Raw genomic sequence first — 24,888 nt, 5'->3', positions numbered from 1 at the left:
GTGAGAAACGTACAAGAATCGTGGGTACTTTCCCCGGTTTAGCAGGGAGACGGTGAACATTATCTATGTCACTCGATTTCAGTTCTTGCAGTTTGATCGTTTCAGCGACATCGTTCAATTTAGCTAGCAAGTCTTCTTCAGGGGAAACGGGAATTCCGTGAACTTCAATGTTGTGCTTCCTGCTATATAGCTCTAGCTCATTTACAGACAGTTTCAGTTTGTCAACGGTGCTGCTGTCGCAGCTTTTCTCTTCTAGCTTCTGGACGCGCTTTTTAAGGCTACCTATTTCCTTGTCTTGTTGTTCCTGTTTCTCTAGGATGGCATCATATTAGGCTGACATCATTTCTATGGATGCCCTTACTTCCTCGACATGAGACGGCAAACACGCGAGCGCGTCCAACTTCTGAACAATATCAGCGAGGCTTGCAGCTAGTTCTACATAAACGGAACCCTTCCCACTAGGTTTTACCTTCGAGTTGCGGCAAGGCACACAACGCCACGATTTGCGACCTGCTTCACCTTTAGATCTAAAAGTCGCCTCCGACCAGCCCGAGCAAGTACCAAGGTGATAGCTCCACTTACATTCGGCGCACAGCAGGGTCATCCGCTGGTATGGCTTCGTCACAAGATGGGCATACAGAAGACATTTCGGCGCAGCATAAAAACGAACAAAGAACACAAGCAGTGTGGCAGCAGCGGTGGCAGTGCGGGAAGGAAATACGGCAGACAAAATAAACCAAAAAATTTTAGCCAGCACCAACTTGGAAGGCGAAGCAAGAGCAGATTAGGGGGGCCTCCTCGCTCTGCCGCCGCTGCCACCAAAATGCCTCGTTCGCGAATTACAGCCACCAGAAGCACAGCAAGGGTACGCAGGTGTGACGTCAGTCTTGAAAACAGACCACGCAGGATTGCGCGATTCTTGCTTGAGAAGGCTTGAATTCCGGCCTGGGAGGCGAAGCAAGAGCAGATTAGGGGGGCGTCCTCGCTCTGCCGCCGCTGCCACCATGGCGGCGGCAGGGCGACAGGGCAGCAGAGTGGCAGCATGGAGGCAGGGTGGCGGCGGCAGGGTGATGGCAGCAGGCCGACAGGGCAACAGGGTGACTATTGCAGGGCGACAGGGCAGCAGGGTGGCGGCGGCAGGGCAGTGGAGGCAGGGCAGCAGGATGGCGGTGGCAGGGAATTAGGGTGACAGGGCAGCAGGGTGGCGGTCGCAGGGCGGTGGTAACAGGGCAGCAGGGCGGTGGCGGCAGGGCGCAGGGCAGCAGTAGGAACAGGAGCCTGACTACGCCCACTGCAGGTCAAAGACCTCTCACACTCTCCCCATTAACCCTGCCCTTTGCCAGCTGTGGCCATCGTATCCCTGCAAACTTCTTAATCTCATCTGCCCACGTAACTTTGTGCTGCCCCCTTCGATGCTTGCCCTAGCTTGGAATCCACTCCGTTTCCCTTAAGGACCGGCGGTTATCTCGCCTTCGCATTACATGCCCTGCCCAAGCCCATTCCTTCCTCTTGATTTCGACTGGGATATCACGAACTCACATTTGTTCCCTCACCCACTCTGCTGTCTTCCTGTCTCTTAATATTACAGGAATCATTTTTCTTTTGATTCCATACCTTGCTCTGTTGTCCTCTGTGAAGATAGTTACAATGGCTGCATAGCTATCGTAGTGCACCATAGAGACAAGAATAAAATTCCTATTATGAAATATGAAAGAAGCCAACAGCCACAGAAACCAAGGGGCACAGGGGATTTTTAATTTTTCTATTTTATTTTTTATTTTGTGGTGTTGATCAATTTAGATATTACTGAACATGTTGTCGCTTAAAGCTAATTGATTAGAAAAGCAGAAGAAAAAACAACCACTGCCGCCGGTGGGATCCGAACCCACGACCTCCGAATTACGCGTCCGGTGCTCTACCTCTGAGCTACGGCGACGGCTGTCAAATCTTCTGCTTTCGGGGGGATTTATGTTTTACAAGTAACCTAACCTTGAGAGTGTTCATCAGCGCCACCCACGTTCATAAGCGGCGGACGTAGAACGTCCTGAGTTACCGCAGGATGACGTAGAACGTCATCGAACGGAGAGGGTGGAAGCTGCGTGAGAACCCTCTTATGCTTCCTATGGTGTCAAGGCTGCCAGAACCGAGGCCCTCACTAAGCAATTAAGCAAACAAGGGAAGGGGAATGAGGGGCTCGTTATAAATATGAAAGAAGCCAACAGCCACAGAAACCAAGGGGCACAGAAGATTTTTAATTTTTCTATTTTATTTTTTATTTTGTGGTGTTGATCAATTTAGATATTACTGAACATGTTGTCGCTTAAAGCTAATTGATTAGAAAAGCAGAAGAAAAAACAACCACTGCCGCCGGTGGGATCCGAACCCACGACCTCCGAATTACGCGTCCGGTGCTCTACCTCTGAGCTACGGCGATGGCTGTCAAATCTTCTGCTTTCGGGGGTATTTATGTTTTACAAGTAACCTAACCTTGAGAGTGTTCATCAGCGCCACCCACGTTCTTAAGCGGCGGACGTAGAACGTCCTGGTTACTTGTAAAACATAAATACCCTAGAAAGCAGAAGATTTGACAGCCGTCGCCGTAGCTTAGAGGTAGAGCACCGGACGCGTAATTCGGAGGTCGTGGGTTCGGATCCCACCGGCGGCAGTGGTTGTTTTTTCTTCTGCTTTTCTAATCAATTAGCTTTAAGCGACAACATGTTCAGTAATATCTAAATTGATCAACACCACAAAATCCCCTGTGCCCCTTGGTTTCTGTGGCTGTTGGCTTCTTTCATATTTATAACGAGCCCCTCATTCCCCTTCCCTTGTTTGCTTAATTGCTTAGTGAGGGCCTCGGTTCTGGCAGCCTTGACACCATAGGAAGCATAAGAGGGTTCCACGCAGCTTCCACCCTCTCCGTTCGATGACGTTCTACGTCATTCATACCTGCGGTAACTCAGGACGTTCTACGTCCGCCGCTTATGAACGTGGGTGGCGCTGATGAACACTCTCAAGGTTAGGTTACTTGTAAAACATAAATACCCCCGAAAGCAGAAGATTTGACAGCCGTCGCCGTAGCTCAGAGGTAGAGCACCGGACGCGTAATTCGGAGGTCGTGGGTTCGGATCCCACCGGCGGCAGTGGTTGTTTTTTCTTCTGCTTTTCTAATCAATTAGCTTTAAGCGACAACATGTTCAGTAATATCTAAATTGATCAACACCACAAAATAAAAAAATAAAATAGAAAAATTAAAAATCCCCTGTGCCCCTTGGTTTGTGTGGCTGTTGGCTTCTTTCATATTTATAACGAGCCCCTCATTCCCCTTCCCTTGTTTGCTTTATTATGAAATATGTTAGACAGGGAGACACGATCTCGCCAATCGCCTATGCTGTTCACACCCTCTTTACAGGAGATATTCAGAATCCTGGATTGGGAAGAGAGAGAGAGAGAGGGAAAGGCAGGGATGTTAACCAGAAAGGATTCCGGTTGGGAAGAATTGGCGATAAAAGTAGTGGAGAATACCTTAGTAATCTGGGATTTGCGGATGATATTGCCTTGCTTAGTCACTCACGGGATGAATTGCAAAGCATGATCAATGACTTAGACAGGGAAAGCAGAACGGTGGGCCTAAAAATTCTTTATTCTCTATTCAAGAAGAATCCGCAGCACCAGGGTCATTGCTGTGGGGAGCAAACAGCTGTGTACAATTCATATATGGAGTTACGGCACCCTACATCCGCAGTCAAGCCATTGCAACCTTCAATGGTCCGAGCAAAGAGAGAATTTTCGGCCGCCGCGGTGGCTCAGTGGCTATGGTGCTCGGCTGCTGGCCCGAAAGACGCGGCTTCGATCCCGGCCGCGGCGGCTGAATTTCTTTAGAGGAGAAATTCGAGGCCCGTGTACTGTGCGATGTCAGTGCACGTTAAGGAACCCCAGGTGGTCGAAATTTCCTGAGCCCTCCACTACGGCGTCTCTCATAGCCTTAGTCGCTTTGGGACGTTAAACCCCATAAACCAACCAACCAGAGAATTTTCGAAAAATTTTGTCCTAGAGGCCTGAGGTAGAACTTTACAGCTGTGATAATTTCTTGAATGTATTAACTGCACAAAACTAAGTAATGTTTAACAGTCTTGGAAGGGAACCACCATTTGCAACTGGTTGGAAGGTGCTGGAACTGGTAAGAGAGAGAGAATGATGGACGGAAAGGCAGAGAGGTTAACTCAAGGTACCTTCAAATTCTTTTCACAAAGTCATTACAGGAAGGCTCCTTACCTGATGAATGGAGGCTTGCTAATGTTGTACCTATACATAAATCGGGACCTAGGAATGTTGTTTCAAATTATCGACCAGTGTCCTTGACCAGTGTATTATGCAAAGTTTTAGAGCATGTGTTTTATACTAGTATTATGAATCATCTTAGTATACATTCATTATTAAATACTAATCAGCATGGCTTTCGCAGTGGTTACTCGTGTGTCACCCAGCTTACCGAATTTGTACACGACCTGTCAAGTGCTTTAGATAAGGGATATTCTGTTGACTGTATTTTTCTAGATTTTAAGAAGGCCTTTGACGTTGTATCACATTCCTTATTAATACAAACATTATACTGGTACAACATAAATGAGAACGTTATTAGGTGGATAAAGGAATATTTGAGCGTTAGGCGTCAATGTGTTGTTGTCAACGGGAAACAATCGCATGAGGTGGCTGTAACATCAGGGGTGCCTCAGGGATCCGTCTTGGGCCCATTGCTGTTCATAATTTACATGAATGACATCTTTTCAGGTATTTCTTCATACATGCGTCTTTTTGCGGACGATTGTGTATTGTATAGAATTATTAACGATCAAAGTGACTGCGATGCATTACAACAGGATTTGTGTAAAGTGGCCCAGTGGTGTGAGAACTGGAGAATGCATATTAACTTACAAAAATCTGTACATATGTGTTTCACTAAAAAGAAGGTTCCCCATATTTTCACTTATAACATAAATAATAGCAGACTGCTTTTAGTGTTGGAATTTAAATATCTTGGTGTATATTTAACAAGTTCAATGTCTTGGCATCGTCACGTGCATTTCGTTACTGCCAAAGCCTGTCGTGTTTTAGGTTTCCTGCGACGTAACGCTAAATTTTTCCCTTTAAAGACTAAAGAACTGCTGTATAATTCAAACGTTAGAAGCATACTTGAGTATGCTTGCACAGTCTGGGATCCGAAAACCTTGCTTGACGTTCAAAAGCTAGAAAGAGTTCAGAATTTGGCCGTTCGTTTTGTTTTCAATAACTATGGGCGATATTTTAGTGTAACGAGCGCGAAAAAATCTTTGGGTTGGGACTCACTTCAAAAACGTAGGAAAGTACTGCGTTTAAAATTATTTCATAATATATTTCATTCTAGAACTGGAATAGACAGAACCAAATATATAGCCAACCCTGATTACGTGTCTTTACGAAGAGATCATTCACTTAAAGTTAAAGAATACAGGTGCCGGACTGACCTTTTTAAAATGTCTTTTTTCCCCAAAACGGTTTCTGAATGGAACAAGCTGCCTGAGGAAGTAGTGTCCATATTATCAAATGATTCATTTTCTTCCATGCTGTGACATTTTTTTGTGTATAATAATTCCGTGTTCTTTCTATCTCATTGTTATCTTTTTTTTTGCAACCACCTGCACGCGGTGGCATTTGTGTACTTTTTCTTCTACCCCCCCACTGTAATGCCAGCCAATGGCGCTGTGGGTATGATGATAAATAAATAAATAAACTAGGCGATGCCCCGTATGCTGCCCTACACTTGGGAATGGGGAACGGAGGGAGAGATAGAAAGGAGCGAGAGAAAAGGTGCATTACTTCTTGACGTGTCTGTAGGACATCTCTGGCACACAGGGCACACTCTGAAACTTTAAAACCTCGAACTCAATCCTGTGTCCGTAAAGAGCTTGAAAAGCGCCTTCACAGCTCTCTTCTGAGATGAACGTTTAGTCCAAGGACCCAGAATCTTGGCTTTGGTAAGGGGACGAGGATCTAAGTGGCGGAGCGCTGCAGCCAGGACGACATGCTCAAGCTCGAACCTAGAGCAGTCACAAAGTAGGTGATCAATTATCTAGTCGCACCCGCAGTTTTCACGCGCAGTAGAGTCTGCCGTTGCGATTAATTAGAGTAGGCATTTGCAAACGCCACTCTCAGCTACAGGCAACACACAGCATAACATCGCAGCGGGAGAGGATGAACTCGACGTAAGGGGTCGAGGAGTGGAGGGCTGTAGTGGGGCGCATTTGAGCAGGCTCTCTAAGATCATGAAAGGCTGTTGACCAATATCCCTCTAGAGGAAAGTATACAACAGCTGTATCTTACCGGTACTCACCCATGGGGCAGAGATGTCGAGGCTAACGAAAATGGTTGAACTCTAGCACGTAGCCAGGAATGTCTTTTGGGAGGGGCCCAAGGTAATTTTTCTTCCAGCTCATATTCTTCCATGCTCATGTGTTCAGAATTGATCTTTCTCTACTTAACGTTTATAGATCCCTAGGAGTCCTTATACCACTCCTGGTGCAGCGGATGAGCGATACGCCACGGCAGCACCTGCGATGGCAGGTGCTGCCATTGGTGGGACTTGTGCAATTCATGTACCAACCTCGCGCGACCAATTAATAATTTAACGGCCAGGCTTCATGAGGACGCCATCTTTTCTAAATAGGCGCCGTCGAGTGTCGCCACACACCTACACGTGCGCATACACACATGCATGGACGCACAGGCGGCAAATAAGGCTTGCACGTTACGGAAAGCGGTACGGTATGGAAAGCGTACACGTCATTATCATGTACTTGCCTGTTTCAATAGCTTGACACCTAGTGCATTCCGCATGAAAACTAAATACACACTGATAAAAACTTTTATGTCTCCGCGTTGCTTCCTGCCCCGTAATTATTTAATCTATATTACTGTCTTAATTTCAAATTACTGTCATCTCTCTCGATGTTGTAATAGTTGTATATTTGTTTCTCTGCGTTGCTGAGCTTTTTTTTGCTAAGTTCATTGCAACGCCTCTATTCTCCTTTGTTTTGCCAATGTTCGCTGTCTGCCAGGCGCTGCCACTCAAGACTTTGAGGCTTTGGTAGGCCTGATTTATGTTGCATGATAATTGACATGAATAAAAGTACTTTCTATCTATCTTAAAATGATAGGTGTAGCGTTAAGGGACAAGAATAGGGCGGAATGGGTGAGGGAACAAACGCGGGTTAATGACATCATAGTCAAAATCAGGAAACAGAAATGGGCATGGGCAGGCATGTTATGAGAAGGCAGAGATAACCGCGCTGATCCTTAAGGGTAACGGAGTGGATTCCAAGAGAAGGCAAACGTAGCAGGGGGCGGCAGAAAGTTAGGTGGGTGGGCGGATGAGATTAAGCAAAGCGGAAAGTTGGGCAAGTTGGATAACGTTCATGATGTAAAAAATAGCGCACAGGGAACACACGGGACGGAAAGTAAACGACGCAGACAAGCGCTAACTCGCAACTGAGGTTTATTGCTGACGCGCGCAATATAAGGTAGTCACTTTAAAAACATAAAACAAAAACAACCACAAACAGTCCCTCCTGGAAAGACCAAGTCAGAGGAAAAAATTGAAATTGAAGCATCAGGCGCCACTCATCGCTGTGGAAGATCAGTTAAAAAACCATTATCAAAAAAGGAATTCAATGCAACGCTGAGGCTAAAAAATCGATTTCACAGTCTGCCAAGTTAACAGAGGGCTCACTGATACACGGATTCCGACATTTCCTAATATGGTATGCCTCCATTATCTCGCGTACACGCTGATCTCGATGTCTGAAAAGTATGACAGTACTAGAAAAAATCGGTTTACAAGTTTTCCCCTTCTAAGCGAAAAAAGCGCGGATAAGCGAAAAAAGCGCGGATGCACCGTTAGGCACCGCGCCCCGTTTGTTCCCTGCAGCTTGGGTGTAGTGTACAAACTACCGTTGTCCTGCGGAGCTGTCTATGTAGGACAAACGGGGCGATGCCTCAACGTTAGGCTTGGTGAACACCGTAACTCCCTAAAAGATCATTATGGCAATCTTCCTGAGCATTGCCGGGAATGTAGCAAAAAAGAAGAGCAGAAGGGGAAAACTTGTAAACCGATTTTTTCTAGTACTGTCATACTTTTCAGACATCGAGATCAGCGTGTACGCGAGATAATGGAGGCATACCATATTAGGAAATGTCGGAATCCGTGTATCAGTGAGCCCTCTGTTAACTTGGCAGACTGTGAAATCGATTTTTTAGCCTCAGCGTTGCATTGAATTCCTTTTTTGATAATGGTTTTTTAACTGATCTTCCACAGCGATGAGTGGCGCCTGATGCTTCAATTTCAATTTTTTCCTCTGACTTGGTCTTTCCAGGAGGGACTGTTTGTGGTTGTTTTTGTTTTATGTTTTTAAAGTGACTACCTTATATTGCGCGCGTCAGCAATAAACCTCAGTTGCGAGTTAGCGCTTGTCTGCGTCGTTTACTTTCCGTCCCGTGTGTTCCCTGTGCGCTATTTTTTACATGATGAGATTAAGATGTTTGTGGGGATACGGTGGCCGCAGCTGGCAAAGGACAGATGACTAAAAATGCTTGCTTCTTGTCAGACCAAGGTGCAGCAGTGCTTGAAATATTTCTTTTCCCCCGTCTTCTCTGCTCAGCCTTCATGGCCCACACGCCTGATCCGGAAGCCAGAAAAGCAGCTTGTGACGGTAAGCGCGCATGATAACAGGCGTCAGCTGTGCCACCTCGGTTATTCTGCGACTGTGATAGCAAAGGAAAGCACATAGTGTGCTGGTCACGACCGTGTGAAATAATCAATAAAAACAGCCTTGCAATTTGTTAGCAACATTAAGTGCATTATTACTACTGTGTATACTCCCATGAATTCTGTTCTTCTTTCCCTAAAATTGAGGCTTCAAAAAGGGGGTGCTTAATATACGGAGCTTTTGCGAGCACGTTGTAAAGCACTCTGCAAAGGTGATAATGCGCTATGTATTTGGTATATTGCCGTGTACAAGTTGACCCTGCACTCGCACCCCTCGGTGCCAAAAGAAAATTTTCCCTCCAAACTTTTATTCATAGAAATTTTGTGTTCGATGACGAAATAGATGTTAGATAACTGGTATACTGAAACGAAATCAGCTGATGTGCAAGCTTGCGCGAGTTGTTGGCAGTCCATTTCAAAACGGTGCGAAAAAGGCACTGACACAGGGAAGAGATGTACGCATGAGCGCTGTGTGTGTGTGCGTGTGTGTCTCTTCCATGCGTTCTTGTCTTTTTTTTGTGCTGTTTTAAAATAAACAAACAAAATTGTCACGTCTTTCCAACGTCCGCAGAGCTAGCTGTTTACTATGCCTTATTTTCGTCCTACATAAGGTATTATCATTTAATGTGGGGCACAACGACAGAAAAAAAGATCCTACTAGTCTCTTAAGAATGCGAAAGAAGACCTAAACTATATATATATTTGTGGACACCGGGCGAAGATGTCTGCCTTGTTCTCATACGCCACATATTGGCGACTACGGACTTCGTGCCTTCGCTCTCAGCTCCCGCCAGGCCTCTGCCTCAGCCGCTTTGCTAGGCCTCCCGCTGCTCGGAGCCCGAGCCCCGCCCTGTTCGCCTTTTCTACCCCGTGTGCGCCATGGCCTCGGATTCGCCCCCGATGCGCCGCCTTCTTCGCCAACCTAGCCACTCCTTCCTGACTCGGCGGTATATGCCCTCAAGCTTCACGAATTCTGCACTCCGGACACCGAGGTTTGATTCATTGCGATAGAATCAATGTTCTGTCGTCACCGCGTCAGTTCGCAGTTGACCATGTACGTCCATGTCGTCGGAGCGCTCACGCCTACTACTGCTACCGTTGTCAGTGACGTTCTACGCTCTCCCCCCGCCGAGCGACCTTACGACCATCTAAAGGCTACGCTCATCCAGCGCACCACCGACACAGAACAACGTCAATTGCAGCACCTTGCTGCCTACGAGGAGCTCGGTGACCGCAAACCTACAGACTTACTGCGTCACATGCGCGCATTGGCTGGAGACCTGGATACACATGCCGACAGCGCCCTTCTGCGAGAACTTTTCCTGCAGCGCCTTCCACAGCAGGTGCGCATGCTGGTGACTGCGTCTGCATCCACGACTTTGGACTCCCTGGCTCACCTAGCCGACAAGATCATGCAAGTCGGTTTTCCCTCCGTGGCTACAATGCATCATCCCACCGACTCTCTGACCGCCAGTGCGGCTGCTGGCAATCTCCATTGCCGGCTCCTCGATGTCAACGCGGAGCTCACCCAGCCAGTCGCGCAGCTTACAGCTAATGTTGCTTCTGTCCGCAGACGCCGGACGCGTTCTTCGCAACATCATCATTCCAGCCCCAGTCATGCCAGCCGCCGTTCTGCCCCTTCAGCTGCGATTTGCTGGTACCACCGTCGCTACGGTTCTCGTGCACGGCAATGCCGCCAGCCCTACGCGGGAAACGGTCGGGCGGCACGCTGACGGCGACCGGTGTTCTCGGCCCAAGATGAAGTCTCCTCTTCTATGTCACTGACCGTAGCACCAAGATTCGTTACCTCATCGACACTGGAAGCCGAGCTCTGTGTCCTTCATCCTACACTGGCCGAGGGCCGCCGTCCTACTGCTTCGCCTCCGCTCACCGCTGTTAATGGATCGACCATACGTACCTATCATCAAAAGTTGGTGACTCTCGACATCGGTCTCAAACGCATCTTTCGCTGGGTGTTTGCCATCCCGGACGTGCGCCAGGCAATAATCCGAGCCGACTTTCTGTGGCACTACAAGTTCGTCGTCGACATGCAGCATTGCCGCACCTTGGACTCCAAGAAGAGCTTAGCTATCCAAGGCGTTTCCTGTAGAGCTCCACCGCTCCGGCTTCTCCAGGCGCACGCCTCCGTTTCCGACCCTTGGTCAGGCGTCGTTACTGAATTTCCGGACGTTTTTCGACCACCCTCACTCCACTCATCAGTCATCCACAGCGTGACACACCTAATGGTCACGATGGGCCCTCCCGTGTTTGCTCGGGATCGTCTGGCCGTCGCCAAAAAGGAGTTCGAGCACATGCTGGACCTGGTCTTCATTCGTCCCTCCTCGAATATTGGGCCTCGCTACTTCACATGGTGCCCCCCCAAAAAAAAGAACGGTGACTGGCGACCGTGCGGTGAATACCATGCTTTAAACAAGGCCATTGTACTAGACCGTTACCCCATCCTCACATCCAGGATTTTACGTCGGCACTGCACGGCTGCACTCTCTTGAGCAAGGTCGACCTGGTGAAAGCATACCACCAGATTCCTATGGAACCCTCGGATATTCCGAAGACCGCCATTGTAACAACCTTCGGACTGTTCGAGTATTCCGCAATGCCGCCCAGACCTTTCAACGTTTTGTCGAACAGGCATTGTGAGGTCTCACATGCTGCTTTCCCTACTTCGACGACATCCTCGTCTTCAGCCCCACCGCCGAGGCTCACAAGCTCCACCTACGGCAAATGCTCGCATGCCTCAGCAACTTCGGCCTTGTGGTTAATGGTCCCAAGAGCGAGTTCGGTGTCGCGGAGTTCGATTTCCTCGGTCATCGCGTAAATGCCAAAGGCATTCGCCCGCTCCCTACCCGTGTCACAGCCATCCGTGAGTTTCCTCAGCCGTCCACCATCAGGCAACTGCGCGGATTTCTTGGCCTCGCTAATTATCACCGCCGATTCATCACTCGCTGTGCTAGCATACTGCAGCCTCTCCACGGCCTCCTCTCAGGCCCCAAGGCACCGAACACCGTTGTTGTCTGGGCCGACACGGCTGACCGCGCTTTTCAAAGCAAAGAAGAAATTGCCGGTGCGACGCTCCTCGTACATCCGACATGTGGCGTCCAAATATCCGGCATGGTTGACGCATCAGACATCGCTTTCGGGGCGGCGTTGCAGCAGTTAGTTGCTGATACATGGCAACCCATCGCCTTCTTTTCAAAGAAACTTGCTTCCCCCGTGCGTCACTACAGCACCTTTGGCCGTGAACTGCTGGCCATTTAGTGGGCCATCAAGCACTTTCGCCTCCTCCTCGAGGGCCGCCCATTTCACATGCTAACTGACCACAAACCCCTAACGTCCGCGCTGGCCTCTGGTGGCAATTCTTATGATCCCCGCGAAATAAGGCAGCTTGCCTATATTAAGGCGGAAGCCTTTAATGCCTCATCGTTGTGAGCAGGAGTTCTCGACAAAAATGTCACGCTTTTCAATTGGTCGAAATGGTCGTGACGTCACAGTGCGCGAGTTTCAAACGAGGCCTATTGTACTTTGGCTAGTAACCATGCAACCAATTAAAGGAATCGTATAGTGATGCTCAAACTACGTGGGACTGAGTTTAGTTCATTTCTTAATTAACCAATTAGCCTAATTAAGCTTTCTAGTCAGACCAGATAAATAAATAAAACCGAGAAGGAATTTCGTCGAGTTCGGGAATCGAACCAGGGTCTCCGGAGTGCGAGACGAGCACGGTAACCACTCCGCCATGCCAGCTCGATGGTTTGGAATGAACAAAGGCGCGTCTAATGAATACGGTGTCTTCGTTCACTCCCATCTTCCTCCCTTCCCTTAAGGCGAGGTTCAGGTGTCCACCGACATATGTGAGACAGATACATTTCCTTTCCTCAAAAACTCATTTACCGACAAGCAAGACGAAGAGACGAACGGGCGATGGCGTCATTTAGACTGCCTGGCAGCGTTGCAAGACGCTATCGCGTTCCACACTTGGAGGCGAAGCTTAACATCGTAACCACACATCAGTGACACTAGCAGCAACACCGCGCTTAAGGCTTTCGCCTCTCCGCGCTGTAGGTCCACAAAGCGCCCCCTTGAGTTTTTTCTGAATACACCAGCGACATTCGTCATGTCAGCCGCAAGACGAACGCTGTCGCCGACACACCTTCGCGTGCCGCAATCCATGCGACGGCGCACTGCCGACCAGTCATCGACTTCACAGCCATGGCTGCCGTCCAGAGTACCGATGACGAGCTCCGAATGCTTTGCACACGCAGCATACACTCTCATGTCCGAAGACACCTTTCTCCCTGACTGCGCCGCGTCCCTCGTTAGCCGTACGTCGACTCACCGTCCTCGTCCCTACGTGCCTCGCATATACCGCCGGGCCGTCTTTGGTGCTCTTAAGTCCTTAGCTCATCCTGGAATTCGCGCGACTCAGCGGCTCGTCACATCTCGCTACGTTTGGCCCAGCATCAATGTAGACGTTCGTCGCTGGTCGCGCGCTTGCCTCCGCTGTCAGCAAGCTAAAGCGTCCATCGCCATACTACGAGTCCTGTGGGCGAATTCCCGTCCCCGGACGCCCGCTTCAGCCATCTCCACGTTGATAATGTCGGTCCTCTTCCTCCCTGCCAGAGCGTCGATGCCTGCAGTTACAAAGCTAGTACGCGCAGCATTGCGCGTGCCGTGCTTCCATGGAACACAGACGGACACTCGGCATGGAACGAGCGTTTATTCGTCCCGATCAGCCAGCTTATATAGCGTGACCGGGCGAGGGTGAGGTGAAGTCGTCGCGTTTGCGACATTTCTTCTTGGCGTTCGCCACAGTGAAGGCAGAGCGTTTACAACACCTGCTAACCTGCATTGACAGATTTAACCGGTGACCCGAAGCGATGCCCCTCAAGGATGCGCGCTGATCTTCATTACGGCCGTCAAGTTCGAAGAAATCGCGTTAGCGTCCTTTTCTGCTGCCTCAGAGATAAGCGCTATCGCTTCGGCTTCTTTCAGGGTGAGGTCTGTTTTCGCCAGCAGATGCTTTTGCAGGGCACTAGACCTGCCGCCGCATACTATCTTGTCGCGAACCATTCTATCGAGCATGCTTCCGAAGTTGCAGCCATCCGCTATTTGGCGAATTTCAACAATGAATGTATGAACAGACTCACCTTCCAACTGACGCCGGTTGAAAAAGCTGAAGCTTTCCGTTATTTCGTGGCGTTTGGGGTCAAAATACGCACTTAGAACTTCAATTACTTCTTCGTACTTCAGTGCATTAGGCTTCTTCGGTGCAACTTTCCCTGAAAGTACTTGTACTGTGCGTGTGCTCAGTGCAGAAATCAGCAACGCCCTCTTCTTCATTGAAACTTCGATTCCAGTTGCTTCGAAGTAGGCTTCAACTTTCGTCAGATAGGCCGTCCAGTTGTCACAGCGTTCGTCATACTCGGGAAGCTGGTGCTGTGCCATGGTCGAAATGGCTGTGTCCAGCAACTCAGTCTTGAACGTCGTTTCAGGTTGGTTCTCGTCGTTGGTTCGCTTTGAGCTCATCGCCACTGTTACAAAGCTAGTACGCGCATTGCGCGTGCCGTGCTTCCAAGGAACGCAAACGGACGCTAGGGATGGAAAGAGCGTTCCGATCAGCCAGCTTATATAGCGTGACTGGTCGAGGGTGAGGGGAAGAAGGAATGAGGAGGGGAAGCGTGAGGAGCATGCGCTGGGCGTTCGCCATAGTGAAGGCATTGCATTTACGGCATTTCTTCTTGGCGTTCGCCTCAGTGGAGGCAGAGCGTTTGCAACACCTGCTAACCTGCGTTGACAGATTTACCCGTTTACTCAAGGACGTCACAGCGGAGCCGATAGCTTAAGCGCTACTCACTCTCTGGATTAGCCACTGTGGTGTACCTTCCACCATTATGACTGACAGTGGTCGTCAGTTTGACTCCGCATTGTTCTCTAACCTCTCTCGGCTGCTCGGCGTGAACCACATCGAAACAACCTCTTACCACCCGGTATGAAATGACGTCATCGAACGTTTTCGCCACAACTGAAGGCTTCACTCATTCACTCATGTTTTCTCTGTCCCTACAACGTGGCTTGAGCGCCTTCCTTTCGTCATGCTTGGAATCCGGACCACACTTCGCAGTGACTCGTCCTCCAGTGCCGCGGAGCGTACGTTCGGTACCACTCTTCGCGTCCCAGGTGAATTCTTCGACCCCTCCCTAACCCTTCCTACTGACATTTCGGACTATGCCTGCCGTCTACGCAGCGCTATGCGTGACATCGTTCCTCCTCGTCCAAGACAGTCTACTCGTCGTGTGTACGTGAACCCCGACCTTCAGAGCTGCACGCACGTCTTTGTGCGAAACGACGCCGTGCGTCCTCCCTTACGTTCCCCTTACGCCGGCCCGTTCAAGGCCTTCAAGCGGCACAGCAAGTACTTTCTGCTGCTTCTCAATGGCTGGGAGGACAATATCTCCGTTGATCACCTGAAGCCTGCTTACTTCGACGCTGAAGACTCATATAGTTATGCTGCCGCATCTCTTCCTGACCGGGCCGGTGCATTTCGCCCTGTTTACAACTTCTCACGGCTTCCTCGCTAGACGGGGAGCCCTGTAGCGACTTACCACGCGATTGCTACGATGGTCCGGCCGAAAAGGCGAAGACTAGCGACAACTTGCGCGTGCGCGCGGGCAGAAGAGATTCGGCACAAAGTCTGGTTTTTCACCTGGCGAAGTGGGCCTAAAATATATATATTCGTGGACACCGGGCAATGATGTCCGCCTGGTTCTCATACGCCACGTATTAATATAAACTCCTGCGAGATCACTCGCTCAGCATTAGGAAACAAGGTATGCTATTTCTTGACATGTCACGGAATGATCAGGAAACATGGCGTATAATGCTAGAAAAACTGAACATAGGGAACTGTCAAAATGTAGTACTAATCTGAAATCTAACGTCCGGCGAAAACTCTTCTGGTATGTGCAGGTGTGTGCTGTGCCTTGACCCTACTGTCCCTGTCGGGAAGCCCCGAGGCTCCCAGCCTGGTCCGCTCAGCCGTGGAAGAGGTGGTGGATGCTGTGAGTGCCCTTGCAATGCATGGCTCTGAGGAGGATCTTCCAGATATCACATTATGCTTGTACAAGTGCCATATTTGCATGCGACGGGGGAGTCTGCGCTAAAATGAGAGATTTGTGGGAGCCCTGCTGTTCCTTTTAGACGGCAATATGTTAAGAAACTGGTGTGAGGCAGTCTAGTGTGACAGAACCTTGCATGCAAGTTGAATCGAAAGGCAAATATTACTTGGGAATTGTGCAAAATTTCAAGTACAGTAAAACAATATTTTCCTGATGAATTCGATTTCCCAATTTAATACCCTCAAAATTGTGGGCATTAAAAATGTTCCATTGAGTAGCTATGATGTTAATGATCATTGGAGGGCGCCACAGCGTCGGTAAATAAAAAGGCACATATGACTGGGACAGTCACTGCGTGGTATGCCCACGACTGGCCTGCTGTTCTCCACTCTTGGCCGGGAAATGATCCCGGCCCGGATTATCACAACTGACGACGACCGATAAACCACGCTCGCGTCGGCGTTATCCGGCCCCTGTATGGGCCATGTCTGTTATCGGGAAGGTGTAACCATTCGATGCGGGTACATCGGAGTGGACCGAGCATCGTGAACGGGTGGAACTGTTCTTCGCAGCGAATGACATCGCTGAGACGAAGAAGACTGCTGTGTTTCTGACGTGCTGTCGATCGGAAAAAGTACTCGCTGCTGCGGGGCCTGCTAGCCCCTACGAAGCCTGCCGACACTACCCTGACTGCAATTTTCGACGCCCTGAACAAGCACTACTCGCCAAAGGTATTGGCAGGTGTGGCTAGTTTCAAGCTTTTTGCTCGACACCGGGGGGACGGAAAGTCAGCGACTTCATCGCATTACTAAAGAAGCTTGCCGATGACTGCATGTTCGCATCGTTTTGCGAGCGGATGCTGCGGGACCAAATCGTGAGCGGAATCAGCGATGTCACAATGCAGACTCGGCTGCTGGAAACGGCAGACTTGGAGTTTGAAAACGCAAAGAATACCGTCATTGCCATCGAGGCTGCACGGAAAGATTCCCGTGCATTACGTACTCAGATATCCCAAGCGACGCCAGTACAATATGAGGAGTCGGCGAATGATGTGAAAACTAAGCAGCAGGCAAGTGGGTCTTGTTTCCCTCAGGGGGGAATGATTGGGCACCCCAGTGCCCACACGTGAGCATCGTTTGCTTCAAGTGTGAGCAGAGAGGACATCTGGCCAGAGTATGCCGGTCAAGCACGTCACAGACTGAATAAACGAGGTTCCGGAATGGACAGGAACCTGTCCACAACCTGGACGACGAGCTGGCCGTGACGGAATACAGGCCGGAGGAGGAGGGAGCGTGCGACCTATGGATGCTTCAAGCGGCCGGGCCAGAGCCAATGCGTGTCGAAGTTTCCATCAATGGGGTGACTTTGGACATGGAGCTTCATACCGGCGCCAGTGTGTCAGCTATCAGCGAGAGGAATCTTGCGCAGCTGTTTCCCTCAGCGATACTGGAGAGACGTCAGAGGTTCAGCTCAGAGGATTTTTTGGCGACACGAAGGCGGTGGTAGGCAAGTTCGTGGCAACCATGGAGCTTGGCGAGAGCGACTGTGTGCTGCCTTTCTTTGTCGTGAACGGCCCGTGCCCAGCGCTGTTCGGAAGAAGTTGGATGAAAGAGTTTCAGCTCGGAATCGGCAAGCCAGAAAGAGTCAGTGCGGTGACGTCCGTGGAAGAAGTGGTGAGTCAATTCCATGAAGTATTCTCGGAGGGACTTGGCACCCTTGACGGCGTGACCGCCCAGATTACCGTTCAGGAGGGTGCTAAACCAAGATTTTTAAGCTGCGGGTCGTGGCGTTCGCACTACGGGACAGAGTTGCCGAGGAGTTGCAGAGGATGGAGCTTGAGGGAGTCATCCACCCTGTAAATACGTCCAAATTGGCCGCGTCCATTGTTTCCCGTAGTAAAGCGGAATGGCCGCGTTCGATTGTGCGGCGACTTCAGGATGACAGTCAACCCCGTGACGGTGCTAGAGTCGTACCCAGCCCCTCGCATCGAGGAGCTGTTTTCAAGGCTAACGTGGACCGCTAAGTGTACAAAGCTCGACCTGAGAGGTGCGTACCAGCACGTTAAGCTGCGCGAAGACGAAAAAAATTGTCACCATCAACACCCCGAAGGGCTTGTGCCAGTTCACCCGACTTCCGTTTGGGGTGTCGTCAGCCCCGGATTTATTTCAACGCGAGATGGAGAACCTTCTGCACAATCTGACCATGTCACGGTATACTTTGACGATATACTGGTGACCGGCTCCAACGACATCGACCATGGGGCTAATGTGTGCCGGGTCAAGGAGCGACTGAGGAGAGTCGGACTGTGGCTGAAGCTTTCTAAATGCGAGTTCCTGGTACCTAAAGTGGAGTATCTGGAGCACGTCATCAGTGCAGCCGGTGCTGAACCGAGCCCAACCAAGACCGAAGCCGTGCTGGCAGCACCAAGCTACTTGGGCCTGATCAACTTTTATAGACGGTTCATGCGAAACCTGTCTAGTGCGTTGCACCCCCTGAACCGCTTGCTGGGGGCAGGGGCCCGGTGGTGCTGGAGGAGCAAGGTTTCCGAAAAGGAAAGAGCTGCTTACGTCCGCTGGAGTTTTAGCATATTTTGACCCTGCAAGGCCAACTGTGCCGACCGCAGATGCCTCACCTTACGGGCTGGGAGGAGCCTTGGCACAGAGCGAGACGTCGGGGGGGGGGGGGGGGGGTAGAGCGTCCCATTGCTTTTGCGTCTCGAAGACTGGCAGCTGCAGAAAGGAACTACAGCCAGTTGGACAAGGAAGCGTTAGCGCTCGTGTTTGGGGTCACAAAGTTCAGACAGTACTTGTGGGGTCGACCGTTCGAAGTCGTCACTGACCACAAGCCACTACTACGTTTGCTCGCATCTGACATACCTGTCCCAAAGTTCTGCTCTCCCAGCGTGCTACGATGGGCCGTGCTGTTGTCTGGGTACCGCTGTACACTAAGCTACAGGTCTGGTAGCCACATAGCACATGCGGACGGACTGAGTCGCCTGCCATTTCCCCCAACAGAGTTTCCCGTGGTCTGCCCTGCTGACGTCTTCATTCAGTCTTCAGTGGCGTCAGCTGCTGTTGCTCCAGCTCCAGTGGTTTCGCGAGTGAGGGAAGCCTTGTGGACTGGCCACCAGCTGGAAACCATATGAGACAGGCTTCTCTGAGATGAGAGTGCAAAGGACCTGCTTGCTCTGGGGCAACCGTGTGTTGGTCCTGCTTCACTCCAGGGCGACGTCTTGAGGCTGCTTCATGAGGGCCATCCAGGGATATTCACGATCAAAGGTGTAGCGCGGAGCCACGTATGGTGGCCTGCAATGGATGAAGATATCGTTGCTGCCATCCAGGGGTGCCCCACGTGCCAGGAGCAGCAGCGAGCGTCATGGACAATACCCGTCATGCCCTGGCCGGTCCCGGACAGGCCCTAGTCAAGACTTCATGTGGACTATACTGGACCAATCCGGAACACTTATTTTTTATTGCAGTGGATGCATTTTCTAAATGGATTGAGGTGTTCCCAGTTCCTTCGCCATGTGCAGAAGCCATCAGTATATGCTTGAGAGTCATATTCGCGAACCAGCGGTTAGCCGACATTGTGGTGTTAGACAATGGTCCATCGGTTGTTAGTGACGTGTATGCAACATTCTTGAAGAAGAATGGGGTGAGACGGTTGCTGGCCCCGCTGTACCATCCAGCGTCTAATGGCGCAGCAGAACATGCCGTTCAGACCGTAAAGCGGAAGTTGCAGAAGGCTGGTCCTGTCGACCTTCGGCACAAATTGCACGCTTCTTGCTGACTTATCGATCGACGCGACATGAAGCCACGGGATGCAGTCTCGCACAGCTACTGCTGGGACAAAAAATGAAGACTGCAATGGATCTGCTCCGACCGGATCTAAGGACCACCGTAGAGCAAAAAAAGCTCAAGCAGAAGATCAGATGCGACCAGCGAACGAAACTTCGGATTCAGGGTCTGCCTGGGGATCAGGTATTCGCCAGAAACTTTCGGCTAGGGCCTGCATGGGTGCCGGCTGTAGTCACAGCTCAGGGAGCGTTTTCATCGGACATCTAACTGGCAGACTGGACGCGCCATTATGATCATCTCCGGCAGGCAAACCCGCCACCCCAGATTGAGCATAACCAACCGTCCAGCACAGTCACGGACCCTGACGTTCCTGAGCTCAGTGCTGACATATCCAAACCGGCAGGGCATGTTGTGGCACCTGACTTGTCAGATCCGAGTTTTGAAATCTCCTGTCCAAGGATTTTAACTGAGTAACCAAGGCAGCCAAGGGCTTCAGAAGGTACAGCGTCCCCTCTTTAAACACCTGTCACCCCGCCTCCCCGGCGGGGAACCAGGGTTCGTCGTCCTGTACAGCGCTACTGCCCATAACTCAAGTGCTGCCATTGTAACACTTAATCACCTTATAATTGTTTGGTTGTTTTTTAACTTAGGGTGGGAGGGATGTGATGTTACTGATCACTGGAGGGCGCCAACGCGTCGGTAATTAAAAAGGCAAGCATGACTGGGCTAGTCAGTGCGTGGCATGCCCTCGGCTGGCGTGTTGTTCTTCACTCTTGGCCGGGAAATGTTCCCGGCCCGGATTATCATGGTTGCAGTAATTTTTCGCCCAGTTAATAAGTTCCCGGATAACACAATTTCCTGGCTACTGTGTCTCAAATTTCGAAGGCAGTAAAACCTGGTTGATACATCCCCGGTATCATTAAAAATGTCCGATAGAGTTGCATTGTATTTCTCTCAGTTAATAGGTCGACGATTTCCTCGGTACTAGATATAAAATTGCCAAGTCTAGTTGCATAATTGCGATAACCCGGGCAAGACAACATGGCAGTGGGGGCATACAACCATCCCAGTGCCTTTTATTTACCCACGCAGTGGTGCCCGCAAGTGAACATAACCTTTAGCGACCAACTGCATATGTGCAAACATGCAAGTGGGCTGAACATGGGGGGCAAGCAACACCAAAATTTTTAAATATACTTAGTTTATAAACTCTGTGGTGGTCCGCCCTTAAGGGGCGCGCTGCTATTCCTGCTACTGCGGTCAAAGGTTGAGCGATGCAGTGGGCGGCGTCTGCAAGCGAGCCGCAGGTTGCACTGGCTCTACGAGGGTTAGTATGCACAGGGCGTTTGCTTTTGATTTTTCTGCAGATCTATTTGACTGTTAATAATCGATGAAACTGTTTTAACGCTGCTTTAGCGGCAATCAGTGCATGTGTACATTCATACATTGTAGCTTTCGTTCTGTAAGTGCGCTTTTTGTTGCAGCCATCTCATCTGCATACATGGGTTCAGAGCGGAAATGTTTACCTGTGTCCGTTTTGTTCAATGTGGTTTACGCTTCAGTTCTACAAAAACCTGACCATTATCTCTCTGAAGGGAGCGTGGAGGATGCATTAACCTTAGTGATCTGCACCGACGTTCGACATGAAATACGGCTCTGTTCAACAAAGCAAATGATGCAGTTTATTAACATGTCTCTTAAATAAGCTTTGACTTCTTTTTTGCACGCACCGTACAATCATTCTGACTGGTTCAGCAAAACAGTATTTGCGCATCAAGTAGAAATGTACAAATCGAGCAGTGAACTGACCGCCGTGCTGCGGACTGCCGACAGCATGAGGCGGACGATTTGCGAAATTACTCGTACGTACTTCTTCAAGTGAGCAGACTGGGACATCGACAGGCGATTTCTGCACAAGCTTCATGTTGCCGGAAAGGACGTACATCAAGTCCTCTTTGATCACTGCACTCTTGAGGACAGAGTAAACACCTGCCTGCATTCCTCGTAACAAAACACGGCTTTACGGTGCATCTGTTCCTCTTCCAAGATTACAAGGCTCCGTTTTTTTGGCAGCCGCAGTGACGCGCTGTTCTCAATAACTGCGGCAAGGCTGATGGTCTCTAACCTGGACGTAAGCTCCGCTGGGTTCATTTCAGGAGAATGGCTGACAGCTCTACCTTTCATTCGGCTATTTCCGTCTTTTGCGCACAGCAAACAGGTCGCTTGGCAAATCTCCCCCCGCTCTATCTCTGCAACGTTGCCGTTGATAATGTGACTGTATGTTTTCACCAAGGCTGAAAGTGGACAACGTACACATCTTCCCAACCAGCTTATCTCTGCCGGCAAAGTCCATTTTTGAAGCGGGGGGGGGGGGGGGGGGGGAGGAGTTCCGCTTCCTTTGTTTCTCCTGCACCCACTGTGACAACCGGGAACAAAACATGTCGGCATGCTGGATGTACAGGTGCGGCCAGAATAATACGGAGCACAGGAAGGGTCGCGGAGCAGCGGAAACGTGCTTATGCGCGCTGCCTAGCAGTGGCGACAGGAACTATCTTGATTTGGACGCGGCGAGATGACGCCGGTAGCACTGACCCACTTTTTCCGCAGGCCTATCAACATCACATCATATAGCATGCAATCCCTTGCTCTATGATCGACTGATACTCTGCTGGCAGCGCCATGCGCTTCGTTGCCCCGTTTCTCGCATCAAACGGGCGCAAACGGGCGCTGCAAACGGGCGCAAGACGGCCGTTTTGGCATTACGTGTTATCTCGGCCCTTCAGTCCGCGCCGCCACCGCTTTGCAGTTTAGTCGACGGCGCGCGACACCGAGGCTGAAGTGAGCGCGCCTGGATGAAGGCAGCACCTGGCGGCGTTGCCCGAACCAGCTCGCATCTTTCGAACAGTGATAACGGCAGGCTTGCCTCAAAGAAGGGGGCTCGGCGGCAGGCACTCTCGCAGCGCGCGGATAGCCAGGGGTGTCTTTGTTGTGCTGATAGGGGGCGCTTAGATGCAGTTTCTGCATCTAAGGAAATCTACCGAGGAAATCTGCCAAGATAATGAAGTTGAAATTACATGGGAAGGGAAAAAGAGTACCACAACTGTGGGGGTGCACAAAGGATTAAGGCAAGGTTGTCCTCTATCACCGCTGCTGTTCATGCTTTACGTGATAAATATGGAAAGAAGGCTAGAAGAAAGTAATCTAGGTTATAATCTGTCGTACAGATTAGGCGGAAATGTAGCTGAGCAGCGACTCCCGGGTTTAATGTATGCGGACGATATTGTACTGTTAGCAGATAGCCAGGAAGATTTCCAAACTTTGGTTAATTGCTTTGGAGACGAAGGAGACGCTCTAGGATTCAGTTTTAGCGCAACTAAATCAGGTCTGATGATTTTTAACGATACAACTGACCAGGTGCTTACAATACAAGGCCACGAAATACCCAAAGTGGCCGAATACAAATATCTCGGGATATGGCTAAACAAAGGGTAGATAGATATACACGGAAAAGCATGAACAGACTCTTAGGGCAAAAGGACGAAGAGACGCCGGGATAATGAAACATAGCGCATTATGGGGGTACAACAAATATGAAGTACTAAGAGGTATTTGGAAAGGAATATTGGTGCCGGGACTTACTTTCGGCAATGCGGTTCTGTGCTAAAGGGCAGAAGTTCAGTCGAGATTAGATGTAAATCAGAGAGCTGTTGGAAGGTTAACACTAGGTGCCCACGGCAAAACCATAAACGAGGCAGTACAAGGGGATATCGGCTGGGCATCGTTCGAAGCACGGGAAGCTAAGAGTAAGATACTATAAGAAGAACGCCTGAGGAAATTGGACGATACCAGGTGGGCAGATAAGGTATATAAATATTTATACAGAAAGAGCATTGACTCACAGTGGCGGAAAAGAACTAGAAAACTAACCAGTAAGTATGCAGGTCATGTGGACGGAGAAAGAAAGAGCATTAAACGACAGGTTAAAAACGCAGAAGTTAAAAATTGGATGAATTCACTGGAAAAGAAACATAGTGTAGAACTATATCGATACTGGAAAAGGCAGATCAGGAAAGAATTTTTCTATGATAACTCAAGAGGCAGTGCCCTACTTTTTGAAGCTAGGTCAGGGTGTCTTAGAACGCGCAGCTACAAAAAGAAATTTAACGAAAAAGATGACACATGTGCCGTGTGTGGTAGATCTGTGGAAACAATTGAACACCTCATAATCAAATGTGATGGTATCCATCCGGATGTCGATGCAGGCGCAGTCACTCTTCCTGAGGCCCTAGGGTTTAAAGATAACAATGGTCATATAAACAAATCTGCAGTGGAAGTTAGCAAAAAGCGATTGGAGGATTGGTGGCTGAAAAGCAGAGATGTGGCATAAGGTTAGAATTGTATGAAACTGTAGGTAAAGATGATGGCGATTATTAATGAGAATTACCAACACAGTAAAAAAAAATTAAAAAAAGAAAAGCTGAGCATGGTGGCAATTGCCACCACCCCGTTTCAAAGGGGGCGCTCCTATCGATCCATCCATCCGTCCGTCCGTCCGTCCGTCCATGCTTGCTTGCTTGCTTGGCCGCCTTTCGCGTGCTCCGTATTATTCTGGCCGCACCTGTACGTCAGCACATCGCAGCACAGGATGAATCAGTGAGTTCCCGCGCCACAGGATACTTGCATTTGCACCATGCACTTGCTAACCAAAAGCGACGAACAAGCGGTGGCCGAGCTTGTTCCTCACCCGAGCGTCCGAACCACTTCTTCGGCAACGCGCTGACAACTCACAGACATTGACAAACAGTAGCACATACCGAACAAAAGAAACACGCGTATGATCCAAAAGCGGGCGCAGGCTGCCAATCCGTTTGTACCATGAGTGGCGCAAGCTTCGACCGCAGCGCCCCCTCACTGCGTAGGGACAAGTCGTGCCTGGCTCCGCAGCGGCAGATTGCAAACTAAGTATATTTAAGAACGTTGCGCGACACGAGCTAACTGCAGCGGCAGCCACATGCCATAGTGGCTGTTACTACAGTGCTTTGCTGTAAGGGGGCAAAACACTGAAAACAAAGAAAGATAGGGAGCGATCAATTGGATTGATAGGAACGAAATGGCATTCTTTTTTCGCCTTCCAGTCTATTCCATCTCTGATTCCACGTCA

The 24,888-nt window shown here is 49.8% G+C and overlaps 2 protein-coding genes across 2 annotated transcripts in view; one reads left to right on the top strand and one right to left on the bottom strand.

Annotated features, from left to right (window-relative positions):
• LOC149367623 (uncharacterized) overlaps nt 1-24,888 on the top strand; it is a 225,783-nt gene that overhangs the window by 95,803 nt on the left and 105,092 nt on the right. Inside the window, exons 3-4 of the mRNA XM_089556426.1 lie at nt 8,691-8,741; nt 15,782-15,873. Of these exons, the coding sequence (XP_089412552.1) occupies nt 8,691-8,741; nt 15,782-15,873 (143 nt within the window). The remainder of the gene's footprint in view (nt 1-8,690; nt 8,742-15,781; nt 15,874-24,888) is intronic.
• On the bottom strand, nt 13,700-14,341 carry LOC149367624 (uncharacterized). Its single transcript, XM_089575434.1, has one exon. It carries the CDS (start codon nt 14,339-14,341, stop codon nt 13,700-13,702), a length of 642 nt encoding a protein of 213 aa, XP_089431560.1.

Source organism: Amblyomma mixtum, chromosome 1 (assembly GCF_055824585.1).
Source record: "Amblyomma mixtum isolate Tamu chromosome 1, ASM5582458v1, whole genome shotgun sequence".
Classification (NCBI taxonomy): domain Eukaryota; kingdom Metazoa; phylum Arthropoda; class Arachnida; order Ixodida; family Ixodidae; genus Amblyomma; species Amblyomma mixtum.
This window is presented reverse-complemented; position numbering and strand designations above follow the sequence as displayed.